Source organism: Anas platyrhynchos, chromosome 1 (assembly GCF_047663525.1).
Source record: "Anas platyrhynchos isolate ZD024472 breed Pekin duck chromosome 1, IASCAAS_PekinDuck_T2T, whole genome shotgun sequence".
Taxonomy (NCBI): domain Eukaryota; kingdom Metazoa; phylum Chordata; class Aves; order Anseriformes; family Anatidae; genus Anas; species Anas platyrhynchos.
The window spans coordinates 200,364,439-200,380,962 of record NC_092587.1 but is presented as its reverse complement, the minus strand read 5'-3'; the positions used below and the strand labels follow the sequence as shown (position 1 = coordinate 200,380,962).

Genomic DNA, 16,524 nt, shown 5'->3' with positions numbered 1-16,524 from the left:
TATAAATTGAATGATTATGAAATTCATTATCCTGGACAATTAAAAATATAACATTCAGAAAAAGTGCAATGAATTGTTTAATCTAAGTACCTAATTTAGTGGTAGTTTGCTACCTTACAGGCATTTGCTCATATGCCATCAGTCATATTTTGATAAATCTGGCTTTGCATTCAAACATTTTGTGTAGGAAGAAGGCTAACTGTTTGCATCAAGATTATAAAATTTAGTATTAACAACATGTTGGTAGAATACTGAAGGCATTCAGCAATAACAATCTTGCATCCAGTAACAATCCATGTAAGCACTACGATACATGACAAAGCTTAGACTTTCTTGCTCACACAATATGCTGCCCATCTGGTCTTGATGTTGTGGCAAAGAAAGTCTGCAGTCTAAAGAAAACAGTTACGTAACCAAAAGGCAAGGAAAAAAACACCAAATCTAGGAAGATACGATGCAATGTGATCTGTAAATATACTTCTTTCTTGTGCTACACTTAAACCACGCTACTAACAAAGCCTTTACTGTGGGTCTTGCTTATACCTCACGCAACTCAGACTTGTCTTTATAAAGGATGTAAGAATATCCTTTACATGTAGACATGGTTTGCAGCTTTTGTCACTAGAACATTAAAAACACTACTTCAATTTTTATTTTATAACTTAAGACTACACATCCTCTATTATCATGCAAGGAAATCAAGGAATTTAAAAGAGAAAAGCTTCTACAGTTCCAGGTCACAGTCTAAAAATCGAATTATCACATTACGTGGGCTCTTCCCAATGGTTAAACACCTAGTCAAGCACTGATACAGTTATGAGGAAGAAAAGTATTCTGGATACTGGTCTGTAATTAGCTACACCTGAAACATCTTAAAAACATGACAAGCTTAGCCTGTTGTATCATTCACTTTTTAACACTTTAGAATAACAAGTGGACATCTTTATTCAAAATGGAAAATATTTTATTCTTAATTGTTTTTAATTTCATAAGTAATTGCATTATTTTTATTACAGATTATTTTTTCCTATAAGAGAAGAATAAATTAAACTCACCCTTTCCAATGTAATTTCTTCAAATTCATATTCAATTTCCGTTCCATTGACCTAAAGAAAATAAAATCAGAAAATCCCTTAAATGCACACAGAAGGTAATTTGGTAGGGATATTGTACAGGTATTTAAGTATGATCAGTTTACTGAAACACATTTTTCAACATACTGCTTATATGGTCTAAACTATAGAGTTGGCCTCCCTGCGTATTGAATGGCATGTAATCAAATCTACAAACTTGAAAACAGTGAAAGTCAGTATGTAATGCACTGAGATGGTGGATAACTAAGTCACTTACATAAGTGGCATTTGATACAGCATGTTTGTGGACTTTATGCAAATATTTAAATAGTTTCTGAGGAAATAGTTTGCATGTCAAAAACAGAAGATATGTTCCTAAAGATTATTCTCATAAGTGGAAGAGGGATTAATTATTCATTACCTTCCAAACTCCTATTTTGCAATACAAAACCAAAGAGGAAATTTGTAGTACTTATGTAAAAATCACTTGCTGATACATATACTGAAATATATCTTGTTTACTATATTAACCTAGGGCAAGAACATGACAGAGGACCTTTGCAATAGACAGCTGAATATCAAAAAGGCACAGAATGTTAATGCAATTCTTATGCTGCGTTTCAGTGTCAAAATAAATTAAACTACAAAATGTAGAGCACTAAAATGGATTGCACTGGACAAGAAATCTATCCAATGAAGATGTGACACTGATTTAAGCAGTGTTGTGAAACCTTGTTCCACTCTAACATGGATTTTTTCTGTCCCTCTAGGCAACCCACTTAACATCCCTTTCTAAGTTTCCTAATTTCTTAAATGGGTAGAGTGCTGCATCTGAGAAGGCTATAAAAGCTGACAACATTGTAATTAAACTGCACAGTAATGATTAGTCAAAAATAAAAGATGTTGCCCATAAATCACACTGTTTTATTGTTTTTGTGATGTTAGGGTATTTCCTGGAAAATAGTTGTGCTCTAGTGTTTTCCTTAATTTATACTTAACAAAAAGTATTTTTCTTGTAAGAACAAAAATGAGATTAAGCATAAGTATTGACCTAATCTTGGAGGAACAATTTGATTATTTTTTCAGAACAACAACATTTAGTGCTCCTCTCTGCCATTAACTGCTAATTCTTCTATATTAGCTTTCTAGATGTAATCAGAAAATAATACATACAAATCACTCTTTATCTAGTCAATAACCTCTCAGATGTAATTAGTTACTTTTGTTGTGAATATTATAACTAGGTACATGTATCTTCCAAACAAAAGCTTCCTGTAAAAGCTACCAAAACTATTTAATTTGTCTATAATTCAAGATTTGATAAACATGAAATCAAAAGTAGAAATATCCCCAGAACTTGTGTTCAAAAGAAAAGAGGGAAAGGGAGGAAGATCCAAACAAATAACCCATGCTAAGCAATGAAATGCAAATACAGCGTCAATGAATAAAATACAAATACTTGTATTTTTATATGGCTATAATCTGGTAATCACATTACATGACACCAAGAACAGATATGAACAGAAAGTTTCCTATAGGGTATTTTCCTGTTTTATGTTATAACTATAGTCTTTTATTAATATAGGCAACTAACTAGGTATGAACTGCTTTATAGCTATTCCGTTTTTTGTCCTTTCTTGTCTAATGATAATGAAATCAAAGCTATCTATATGTCTCTGTTTTCATGAACTTCTCTTTTATCTTAGGCCGGTGGATAGCTCTGATCTATGTCTTCAATTCCTCAGTCTTGCTCTATAAAGCTGTCCTTGCTTCACTGCTTATAATCACTTTTCCTTTGCATTAAAAACTCGTTAGTGCAGCAAAATGGGAAAAAGAGGCACATGAGAAGTGAGCAACCTCTGTATAAAAATGAAAGGAGAAAACACAAGCTGAATACTCAACTTGCATTTGCACACAAACAATATCTTGATTATGATCATCTGAGGAGTTCCTTTTATCATCCACAGTCACAACTCCAAAAAGGTTCAGGTCAAATCTCCATTAATCACAGCAGAGATCCATTATCAGGTTCCATAGCAGCAGGGATGATATGGATTAAAAGGCTGATCTTGATCCAACTCCTTTTATTATTTAAGCATATGTATCTATGTATGTAGTTCGCTGCCCTTTCTTGCTGGTTGCTCAGAAGACCACTGCAGTTATTTTGTAAAGGATCAATTAAGAGATTGCACCTACCTGAGGCAGGTGGAATGATGATGTGTGCAGTACCATTCGTTAGCAGCACCACTTTATTTCGTATTTATACTCTCTGGCTGTGCCTACACTGCTGAATTATAGTCAATTTTCAGCCAAATCTTAGTGCTTAAGGCTGTTTCTGTCTGGAGCCTGCTGGAAACAAATAGCCTACTAGTGAGACAACAGTTAAGCAGGAGGAGAATCATGGCTCCATTGCTGAAACTGGCTTGTCGGTCCTCTTATTTAGCAGCATACATGCATACCCTCTGGTTTCTTCTAGTGTAACTTAACAGCCTCTGGCATGACAAGGCTCCTGAAAAAGTTGTCTGAACCATCAACTTCCATTTCTTGCAAGTGGGAACCTTTTCCTATGTCTCTCTTTACACAGATTTTCTGATTACTGTTTTTAGATCAGGTTGCCCAGCAAGATTTGCTGTGTTCTGCATGACTTCAGATAGTTATGAAAAATTCCAAGCTATTTCATATGGTTTCTTCTTCTTCCCCTCCACAAACAAAGAAATCACATGTATTTCCAAGTTGTTCTGGGATTATTATTTCCCATCTCTCAGATCTGCAAGGTTGACAAGAAATACCCCTAATCTCAACTAAATTTTGATATCCATAATACTGAAATGTGAGGTAGTCGGCTAACTCTCTTTACATTCAGTGAAGAGAAACAGACACTTCTAGGTCTTAAGTCATTTCATCTGACACTTGAAGTCTCAAACAGGTTATCTGAACTGTGCCCCTGAGGTTTCCTTTCACTGAGTACAGAGTCTAAATATGAAGCATAAAGTTTGGTAAGCACTTGCCTTAAAACTGCTTTCTTTGAAATACTCCTAACTCTAGGCTGATAAAAAGTCCTACCTAAAGGATGCCATATTTCTTTTACAATTACACACCAGTGAAAGCCCAGATCTCTGATTTAGCAGCTTCTCCAATCATTTTGGGGGGCTTGTCTGCACCTGTAACTAGCAACACATACATATTCAGCGCCTGCTCCCACAAGCCCAACTTGTTAGGATGTCCACATGAAACAATTCAGTCCCTTCCCTTCTCCTAAAGCCCACAGCCAATGTACACTGCTGTTGACTTCCCTCTCTGGTTTGGGACACTGATGTCCTCTCTTTGGAGAAAGAGCTCAACAGCACCTGTGACAGTAACAGGCCCAGGGGAGGGCAACACCTTTTCTCAGAAGACTGGCAGAAGAGTGTAAGGAGCACAAGTTGGGGTGTATGGGAGGATGCAATCAATCACTTTCATCCTTCAAGGCACAGAGTCTGGAGTCAAGATGCACCTCAGTCAGGAACACACAACAAAAATGTTGTTGGTGAAGATAAATACGCAAAGAGATACAGCATGAAACCTTGAGATAACCTCTGAGGGCCTTTGATGCTCTGTTTTTCAGCAACAGCATTACCAACATATGCTTCTGATGAAAGAAGATTTCTCAGTTTCCTGGTGTAAAATATGTTTGTGATCCAGAGGGTGATGGGGCTTTCAGCCCCTTTAGAATAAGTTACCATACTCAATTAAGTCCAAATGCTCGAAGTAACTGCTTGAAAAAGCAAGGTAACAATTGCCTTTCATTTACAGCTGCATCTGTTATACTGGAGGACTCTTCCCAGCTTTTGACAAGAACATTTCTTTGAGATGCAATGTATGGCAACTATCTAGATTCCAGGATTCAAAAGAGATTTCCAGGTGAAGGTCTAATTGCTGCTAGAGACCACAGCAGACCCCGTATCTTCCTAAGAAGAAGGAACTAAAAATCTTCAGAGGACACTTTCTTTTAGGTGAGTGAGAAATAAGGAATGTGTGAAAACAGGTACTCTATATTTAGGTTTGTAGGCAAAAATGAAATAAAGCCGAGCATACAGAACAATTTGAAAAATTTGGATTAATTTGTTCCTTTACATGAAGAATTTTACCCTCATTTTTCAGGAAGTTTGTCTCATTTAGTGCAGTTTAAGAATTACATATGAAGCTGAAGTAGTCTCTTACAAAAATCACCTCTTCAGATTTGTGACAGATTCCCAAAACCATAAGAATAACATTCTGTTGAGTTTATCATTTTCACATACTTGTGGCAGAATCTTGTGGCACTTTCTTAAGATTGTAATAGGTATGTTTTTTCCACTTAATAATAATTTGATACTGGTTTTATACTTCTGAAATTATTTGATATGATAGACTTCTTTACACTGAAACAAATAAGCATTGCCTAATTCTGTCTTGCTACGCTTCTACAGTACATCCACCCATTCAGTTAAAGATGTCATGATATGAATTTTAAAGATAAGAACTGTATTACAATATGACAACAACATCAAAACACTCAGAATTTATACAACTGTAATTTTGAGAGACCACTGTACCTATTCTTTCTAATAAAATTGATGTAATTAGAGCTGTTTGTTATGCTTAGTCTTCTTTTCAATAAGAGATTCTATTGCCTAAAAATTACAACATCTGTAGACTCCTATTACAAACAAAACCAATTTTAATTATATCTAATTGGATATTGTTTTTCATCTGTCTTTGAGAAAGAAGACTGCTGCTTCTACTTTTATTATCACACACACATAGGAAGATAACTATACTGCCACTGATTTTCACTCAACATGCAATTTTGATTCTTTTGCCTGTTGTCCTGGTTTCAGTTCGGACAGAGTTAATTTTTTTCCTAGTAGCTGGTAGAATGTTATGTTTTGGATTAGGATGAGAAGAGTGCTGATAACATGCTGATGTTTTAATTATTGCAGAGCAGTGCTTACACCAAGCCAAGGACGTTGCAGCTTCTTGCTCTGTCCTGCCAACGGGCAGGCTGGGGGTGCAGCAAAAGCTGGGAGGGGACAGACCCAGAGCAGCTGACCCAAACTAGCCAAAGGGGTATTCCATACCATCTGACGTCATGCTAAACAATATATAGGGGTGGCTAACCAGGGGGAGGAGGGCCGGACTGCTCGGGGTTAGGCTGGGCATTGGTCAGCGGGTGGTAAGCAATTGCATTGTACATCACTTGTTTCATACGCATTATTATTAGTAGTAATATTATCATTATTATTATTGTTGTTGTTATTATTATTTTTCTGTCTTAATAAACTATCTTCATCTCAACTCACAGGCTTCACTTTCCCATTTCTCTCCCCCACCCCAGAGAGGGAGGGGGAGGGTGAGCAAACGGCTGTGTGGTGTTTAGCTGCCGGCCGGGTTAAACCACAACACCTATACAGTTTCATCAGTTGCCTAAGCACCAAAACCTCAATAGAATATATGATTGCCGACTCCCTGACTTATAAATAACGTAGGACATATTTGTCCTTTAAAAATTTCCAATTTGTGGCATAATTAAGACAGTCCATTTTACATTCAGGAAACATCAAGACCATTTGGGGAATTTAACAAGTATGGGATTTAAACAGCCCTGCATGATTTCTATGATATCAACAAGACCAAAGAGTGATCTTTATTTAGCTCTCAGTTGTCTCCAGATGAAAGTTATTTCTTCATTAGTTGAAAAAGCTCCCTTACTGTTTTCAAGAAACCTGCTGATCTCCTTTTGGTATTGTTTTCCAAGTGCATTCAAAGTTTCCTTTCTCACTTCATATAAATATATCAAAACCATTTTTCTCTGTTCTGTGATTTCAAATATGATGATTTTATGTTTTTGAACTGTCCTAAAGAAACTGCCAGAAAATATTTAATGCCACTTTCTTTCTTTCATCCGAGTGAGTGTATTTTATATGCTTTTTTATACAAGATACCCCATATCTATTTTTAATCACAGTGCATAACAAGCCCACTTTCTTCTTTTCCCCTTCATTTCCTCCAGGAAACAAGGACAATATGTTAAGCTCTTTGAACAGAAATTTACCATAACCTAAAACTTTCTTGTCATCATATGACTGTTCTGATGTGAAGAACAATGAGTGAAAGACCACATGGTATTGAAATAAACTTATATGTTATCAGGAAAAGGTTTTGCTGCGTATGTGCAACTAATACGTGTATCCTTCCACAGATGCCTACAGAGCACTTGGCCAACACTCATTTTACATTCTTGAGGGAAGATACCACCCAAACTAAAAATTAGCAGAGCTTCAAGAGCAAAATCCAACTCTTAGTCAGCACCTGTAAAGGTCTACAGCACAGTCATGATAAACTTGTATTGCTCATATTGTGGCTTTTGCTTATTCTTTTCCTCTTAGATGTCTCTTATAACCTTCTTCAAGTCTTGATTTTTATTTGATAATCTTCACTGTTTGTATACCATGTACCATACTCATCCTCTCCTACTTTTTCTTCCTCCCTCATTGTAACCCTGAGTTTTCTTGTTTTAATTCTTTTAGAGAAAAAGAAACATTTATTGAGTAATGATTATCACTCTTCTCTGTTTGATTCCCAAGTTCTTAATTTTATCTTCCCCTTTGATCAGAACAAAATAATTACCTCCTCTGTATCCCCTAGCAACGTGCATAGCTTCTCATGTCTCCAACTCAGCCTCCACTGCCTTCTCTGATTTTCATTCATGCTTTTTTACTTCTCCTTCCTTCTTACTATCTCTAATTTTTTTTTTTTTGTTGCTGTTGGTGGTGGTGGTGTTTTTTTTCTTCTTCTCTCTCTCTCACACACACACACACACAAAAGCATGCACATACACCTAGGATTAAACATAATTTATCTAATCTCACTTCAACCAAAGGATTGTTCATGATTGTCTTTTCACCTTATCTTTTCCATCTAAACATAATCTTCTCTCATAGCTCCTGTTAAGTCACTCATACACTTCATGCACCTTGATTCCTTTTATTAATGTGCTTTTCCTGCTTATCCTTAATTTCAAAATCTGGCCCAAGGATTATCTTCCCATTTCCCCTACTTGTCATGCTGTTCTCACTCACAACCCTTTCCCCTATTCAGCAACAATATAGATTTTTTTGGATGTTCCATCTCCATAGATCTGACATTTTTGACTTGTCTTAATAACATGTATCTTGATACCCTCCTCCTACGCATTCTTGGGATTTTATGCTGTTCTTTAATAACACCCTATTCATTACATTGTAAGCCATCATTTTTTCCTTCATCTTTTCCTTTATCTCTTTGTTCTGTCCATATCATGAGGCTGGCCATATACACCACAGAAGAAAAAAGCCTAAATGTTTTTAAGTGCAATCACTCTGTATACCTAATGCTAACCCATCACAGAACTCCCAGTTTCATAAGCATAATCAGTGGAGCAGATTAAAGCAGAGGTCATGATTTCAAAATGGGGGTCACAGTAGATGGAAATGAAAGTACATCTGTGTATGAATTCTATTTAGGCTAGCACTAAGAAGTGGTAGCCTGAGGAGGCTAGCAGATTGGGCTATTCTACCAAGCACCAAGTGATAAACTGAGGGGAAATGGCCTCAAATTGTGCCAGCGGAGGTTTAGATCAGACATTAGGAGAAATTTCTTTACTGAAAGCGTTGTGCAGCATTGGAATATACTGCCCAGGGAAGTGGTTGAGTCACCATCCCTGGAAGGGTTCAAGAAATGTGCAGATACAGAGCAGTAGCACAGTTTAGTGGTGGACTTGTCAGTACTAGGTTAAAGGTTGAACCAGATGATCTTTAAGGTCTTTTCCAACCTGAATGATTCTATGATTCAAAATTGTTCAAAATTAGTATCACCAAGAAGAGACTCATGCTAATTTCATTTTTTATATGTATAATTTTTTCTCTTACACAAAAATAATATTCCTTCAGATATCTAACAGATAGATATCTAAGTTAAGAAGTCATCTAGGCATCTTATTTTTTTTTATTTTTATTTTTTTACAAGTACTAGGGAGAGGAGTCTACAGAAAGTGATTTATGATTTTTATATTAAGTGATTTACATATCTTATTTTTCTAATGGAGTTGCCATTTGAGGAATCTGTGCCTGCTCACTATCTACAGACATTTCAGACTTTTATGATTTGCATCCTAAAAAAATTATATCCTAAAATTTCTTATCCTTGTACCTTAATGTATAATATACATCAGTGCAATAATATGAAGCAGTGCATTCATAGAACTGGAAATAGTCATTTCTTCCACAAAATTATATTCTTTCTTGTGTAGTTCAGGTCATTTACTATATGGCTTCAGAAGTTTGCAGTCAGTCTGCCTTTCATTTTCTTCTGTACTTCCGACATTGCTGACACTCTAACATATGAATAATCATAAACTTTCAGTTTGTCAGGATCCTATATCTCCAGTCCTTTTCAGTTTTAGAGGAAGATCCATCAAAGTTTTCAATTGACTGAACAGTTCATACATTTCTCATACATTTCTAGAGGAGATTTTCCTGTATAATATTACATTCTGTGCACAACATACATAAACATGGAAAATTGCTGTTGCTTGATTGACCTTACTTCATCAACTAAGATTACAGAGTATTTGTAACTTGGGACTTACAAGGTTATTTTCCTGATGTTTAATATGCTAATCTGCATAATTTTATTTAAAATGTTGCTAACTGTGGCTAGAGTGTTTAAAAGGCAGAAATTAATACATAAACTGTGGGTTAAGTTTGATTCATTTAAATACTTAAGATATTTTTTTTCCTTGGTTTAAGAAAGAAATCAATAGCATATTAACTGGCAAAATTTTAGGCAAGGAAAGTACAGCAATCATTTATTGAATTTATTGATATCCATGATGTTTTACATAGCAATCATGATGAAATATGTAATATATATATATAAGCACACCCCATTTCCTCAACAAATAAATGTATAACCAACATCCTCTAATCTCTTGCACTTCATTAAATGATGCCATACTCTGACCCAGATTGTGTACCTAAAATAGACTCCCAATACCTTTGTTTACCCTTGAGAGTTAACGCTCCCTTCCCTGCTCTCTCTCATTGCCTGTGAACAAACCACAGTCATTGAATTCTTTTGGTTTCTTATCTTCCTTTGTGTTTCTCTAGCACAAGTACTGAAGGCTAAACTGTACTCTTAGTAGCACTGGTGCAATCCCACTGGTGCTATTTGGCTTGTACCACTGTAACTGATCTTACATTTATTCATCTGTGAATGCAATTACACCTGCATGAGGGAGCAGACTTGAAAAGGTAATTAAAATACCTGCACAAATAACAAAAATAAATAATAAGAAAAATCACATAAATAATAAATATTCATATTTATAAACAAATGTATGCATTGCACAGAAACAGAATTTTACACATGAATTACCTGCTTTACTAGTATTTTTATAGCAGCAGAAATATTCATTATTTCTCTTAAAATCTTGGAAGACTTTTTAGTATATGTAAGGGTAGGAAGCCACAGTCCTTTGCACTCTGTAACTAAAAGCATAGCAGAACGGCTCCCTTATGCCCAATTAATTTTGCTTCAGGAAATAATAAATAAATAAGACAATCCGAATGGTTGAGACATTCAAGGTGGTTTTCTGCTCTTCCTCACAAGCTCAGAGAAAGCAAAATGGTGTAACTTCTTGTTCACAAGGATTAGCAACACATATCTAAGAAGCAGCTAATACAGCAAAACTTATCACCACTTGACTAAAGACCAACTTGTCTTATTCATGAAATCAGTCCTCTTAACACATGAGAATGGCTGCTGGACTTTGGTCCCACATTTGAAAGAAAGATGGACAATATTTAATGACAAGATATATGAATAAAATATTCTATAAACTACAATTTCTGTCCTTCTACATGAAAATTAAATGCCTGGAGAACAAAAGATGAGCAATTCTCTGACTTATTTTACAAACAAACTTCAAAGAAATACATAATGACCTAAAGAAATAAAACTGTATTGAAAGCACCAGCTGCAAATTATATTTGTCCTCCACTGGGGGAATAACAAGAGGTCATATGAACAGTTGGAGACTTTTACAATTTACAGAGTAAGAAAGGACAGTATTAATACAACTGCAATCTGCTTTTACTAAAGAAAAAGATGATGGTGAAATCAGAGTGATTAATCAAACTTGTACCGTGCACATTATTTGAGAAATTATTATAGCTCAATAGTTTCCAGATAAACGCAGTATGTTATTCTCGCTGTTCCATCACCTTTGCAAAGTTTAAGTCCTGATACTGGACATTATACAAGATTAATTTTTTATGATTACTACCCAATTAATCTTGCTAAAGAATGAAACAATCACATTTGCCAAGATCCAATAAAGAGAAGTTTTCTGCCTAGCTAATATAAAGAATTGCATATTCAGTACAAGCAATATATGACTAAAAAGAATCTGAAGTTTTAAACTATTCTCATCTTCATGCAGAACAATTTACAAGCATATATCACTAGATAACTCATAATGCGCCAATGTAAGACAAAAAACAAACAAACAAACAAACAAAAAAAACAATTGCACTTCAGTGGTTATTTGTTATTATTAAAGATCTTCACAAAGTGGAAATTTATCTCCTTTATGCATCTTTACTTTCTATGACCCTCAAACCTTCTACAGAAAATTACAGGAGTCGGGATTTTTAATATAAGGAAAACAGATATTATCTGTAGTATATTTGGGTTTGCTACTGTATGCAGAAAGATAGGTCATCTAAACACTGATTAAAAATATAATTTACCATTGAGGCTGATTCACCCATTCACTGCATTAAAAGTGGCTTTTTTTTTTTTTTTTAATTATGTAAAATGTGGATTAGAAATGAGTCACACTCTAAAATAGTCAACACTCACAATCTGCAACAGCACAGACTTTGCTTCAGAACATTTTCTGAAACTGTGCTGAAGGTCTGTTCGTTTTACAGCACAGATCAGTTAATCCCTGGCTAAAAACTGGGGAAAATGAGAGAGAATTTCAGTTGCTGATTCTGCATTTTTATTATAGTAAGACCATGTTCATTCAGATTTGTTTTCATTGTTTTAGGTAAATAATAGGAATACACTGAAAATATTCTTAAAATTTTAAATCAATTAACATAAATAATAATAATAAAAAAAAACACTACTATAAAATACTGCAAAGGAAAATGTAAAGAACAATACATACCAGATTATAAGGGAAGGAAACCTCTTCTAACCAATATTGCTACAAATGATGCATTATGTACTGCCAGGATAACAACAAACTAGCTTTGGCTGAACTTTAAGAGGTACTTTGCAAAGCAAAACAAATCAATTCTAGACATAAAAAATAAATATCCTTGAAATTGCAAAGAAGTTTTCTTGTATATCTTTGGATATGTCTTCGCATTGAAGCATCACAGAAATTAAGCCCTAACATTTCCAATAAAATAAGAAACCACTATTTTTCTTTTCCAATTTTCAACCAAATTAGCTGTCTATTCAATACTGAGCACGTATAGAAATTACTTCTCAGGTTATCCAAGGTCAAAATAATACTTCTATCTCTGACAACAGCATTTAAAATTTTGCTTATCTAATATCTGAAATCCTTCAAAATGAAGTCTTATGGAATGTGAAAGCTCTATTCGTCCTTTATCTAATTGAAACTATTAAGATAATGACACCTGTACTAACTCTTCATTTTTGAAAACAGCTTTCAGTTAAGGTCTACACCTTTCTGAAACAGTGAAATTTATCTGCAAGTGTCATTGTCTGAAACCACAAAGAAATTAAGTCTACAGATAATTATTCACATGTACTCATCATGCTGTGTTTCCCACTTCATTTCAGAACTGTGACTTCATGACAAAGAAATTCAGAGTGAAGTTAATGCCACGAAAAAAATAGTCTTGTCTACTTGAACAGCATTATCAACTTTTTAGTTATGTTTCCCAATTACGCCTTTTATGCAAAAGAATAAAACCTTAAAAGAAAAAAAAGATATGGAAGATGCTTTGATGGCTTAACACCATGAATTGTACTATAAAAGCACAATTTCAAGAGGTTATGTTAACCATTGGATCCTCACAATCCCAGGGACTCTACCAGTTTTAGCTGACTGCTAAAAATACAGTAATGTTAACTATGGGTCTGTAATGTAATAAATCAAAAATGACACAAAAGTAGAATCTAATTCAAGGACAGGGAGAGCAATACAAAAACAAATTCAAACTATGTTTAGGTCAGTTTGGGCGATGCAACTCTAGGCTGACTCAGATCAACTTGGTTTGAACAAGTCTAATAGACAAGCTCTGCTCTGAATTCTGAAGCACATACTGACCTCATGGATGAATTCTCTTAGATGAATTAAGAATGAAGCATATCTGGGCATAAAGGAGGGGGTATATTTGACTTCTTATATTTGACAAGTATATTTGACTTCTCTCAGAGAGAGAAAAATAACTGTTTAGAGCCACTCTGGCTTCCCCACAGTGGAGGCTACAAGGATAAGAGCCCAACAGACAGAGACTGTTGGGCTCTTATCTGTTCACGACTCTTCTGCCCTCTTCACAGGGCAGAAGAGTCGTGAAACCAGAGCACTGTACTTCATTCCGGGGCTTTATTTCAGACTAACTTCAGTGTAGTCCAGGGCACTGACTGTCTGTTAGTGACTGAAGGGTATCCAGAAGCCCATCTTCCGGTTTAGTTTTCTGTCAGAAAGTCTACTTCATGAGCTCCATCATGTTAACTGAAGATTGGTATTCAAGGACAAAAAGAAAATTTGCTTCTCAAGCACACCCATGATGTAGGACTAAAATGCCCAATACGTGTTTTGTAAGTAGTAAAAATCTGAAAAGTAGGAGGCATTACTTATGCATTTTCTCTTCTCTGGCCACCAAAAGCAGCAGGACATGGACAAGTGTATGAGTTGCCCTCTTTGCAGTTCAATAACCTCTTCTCTTCCAGTCTGTTAATGGCAAAGTTTCAATCAAATGCCTAAAGGAAGAGCCTCTTGATTGAGTCTAAAGGCCAGGGTTATTCACAGGCAATTGAAGTATTAGGCTTCTGCAGAATAAAAGTGTGAAGAAGTAATTAGATACGTGACCAAGGGATGCTTTTACTTGACGGATGGACAGAATGTTGATATTCATACCTACAGCCAGACACAATGAAGGTTTTCTTCTGATTTTTCACGTAATCTGATATGCAGCACTCAAATATGCAAATTAGTGCTCATCTCTGAGAAAGATAAAACAAATCTCCTAAAATCTTGAAGTTATTTTACTTTAGAGATATGTTTTTTTCCCTAGTTAAAAGTTATATCAATATGACAAGCTTAAATATTCAGAATTGCCTCCAGAATTTTAAAGAGAAACTCAGGAAAAACAGTGTTATTTTAAATATTCCTTTCTAAAATGGTATATTTTAAAAGAAAAGGTTTGAAATATACAGGTTTTCAGGTAAAAAGAATAAAATAAAATAAAATAACATAAAAGGATATGAAATAAAGGCAAAATAAATCAGATTCATAAGATCCATTCTGTACTTTTGGTTTGGATTTTGGAAAGTATTAACCTGTTCTTCTACTACCCATCGTGCAAAAATCCATTTAAGTCAGCAAATTGCAGGATGAAGCTCCTTTTACTTATACAGGTTTCAGGATGAATTGTATTATGTTAATTCACTAGTCTTTTGTTATATAGCATCCTTTTCACTAACAATCTCAACATATTTTTTAAACATGAATTAAGTCAATCTTGCCATAAGATTGAATATAATATAGAATATAGAATATGAATATATAATATAAACATGAATTAAGTCAATCTGCTATTCTAAAGGAAAAAATCTGTTATCCCACTATAGAAATGATGGCATGCAGAACACAGGAGTGATCACCAGGCCAAACAACACTGTGTTCAAGGGCCAGAACGGAGAAGCCAAGCCAATACAGGTTATAAAAGCTAGCACAGAGCTCTACCTCATTTAGCTCTTTCACTGTAATCCACATTAACTGACAGACTGAAAGATGAGTATAAACAACAAACAAAGAAAACTGGTGTTTAACAATCTGGAAAATATACGAGTCATTCAAGATAATGAGATGTGCAATCTAATTTCCAAAACTATCATCAAACTATTTAGGAGGAAGCAACAAATTTATTCACATGATAAGTAAATGGACAACTATACATGCATATACATATTTATATGTTTATATTTCTATTTATTTCATATATTTTAAAACACAAATGCAAAATCCCCAATTCTAAGAGCTCCCTAGCTTTGCAAAAATTCAGAGCCTAGCTTTTTAGACAAGAATTTCCTTTTACTCCTCTGTTCTCTTCAAATAGTTGCTCATCAGTCATAGTTATGCACTACATTTCATATTTGCTATGTAATGCCACATGACTTTTGTTTTATTGTGGAAATATGTAAGGCTACCTCCTTCCTCCAATTTACTTCTTTAGGTCCAGACTGTGCCTATTTCATGTTACCCAATAAAAGACTTCAGGTTACTGACTCTCTTTCAGAAATTTGCATAGTTCCCCATTATTTTTTTCCAGTCAGAATAGGAAAAATTTATTTTTCTTCACAGCCTTTATGCACCTCTTTTCATGTGCTAAATGCAGGTGTATTGACGGGCTAGCTAAGAAAGAGGAGAAATCTAAAACTTTTTCCTAACATCCCCATTTTGTCATCATCATAGCCTCCACACTTCCAGCACAGGAGCTGTCAAACAGCAACTGCCCCCCAGAACAGCTTAGAGCTCTTAGTGTCCTTAAGCACGGATCCTACAAATCATCTGCATGGCAAGCATGTAAATAAACATATAAAATAAAACAAGGATTATTACAAGGATTACAGCTCATAAAAAAAAAAAAAAAAAAAAACACAAACCAAAGTAGCCTGAAAAATACTTCTTTGAGAAACAAGAGTATCTGCACAGAACTCAAGCATAGGCAGCACAGTTAGCAAAGCAAAACAATAAAATAATGACAATGATAATAATTTGGTAGAGCAATGAGAGACTGAAGAAATACAAGGAACTCACTGGGAACAGAAGGAGAATAAAGTACGTATTTCTTAGCTCTTATCTTTGTGACAAGGTGGGGGGGGGGAAGGGAGCAACCAAGGTACCTGAGAGAATTTAAGATTAACGTGAAGCTAAGATGAACAGGAAATCAAATTCCATCACAAAGTAATCGTGAGGGTTTACATCAACTTATGAAATTGATGCAGTAAAGCCAGCTAGTTACTTTTCACTTAACTATGGAGCATATTGGAAACTCAAAAAGAAATAAATAAGGCTTATTCTGTGCAGCAGAGAAACTGTGATGATTCATACAGTATTAAATTAATGCTTCTCATTATACAAAAAGATCTAAAATTTACAGCCAAAGAATAAAGAACAAAC

At 34.9% G+C, this 16,524-nt stretch overlaps 1 protein-coding gene across 29 annotated transcripts in view; it reads right to left on the bottom strand.

Moving 5' to 3' along the window:
* Window positions 1–16,524, bottom strand: part of DLG2 (discs large MAGUK scaffold protein 2) — a 1,031,289-nt gene that overhangs the window by 391,918 nt on the left and 622,847 nt on the right. For all 29 annotated transcript variants that reach the window (XR_005264704.2, XR_005264705.2, XM_027462397.3 and 26 more), the window contains one exon: window positions 1,056–1,106. Coding sequence is in view for 27 of the 29 variants with exons in the window: in XM_027462397.3 (XP_027318198.1) it covers window positions 1,056–1,106 (51 nt within the window). In the remaining 2 variants the exon portion in view is untranslated. The remainder of the gene's footprint in view (window positions 1–1,055; window positions 1,107–16,524) is intronic.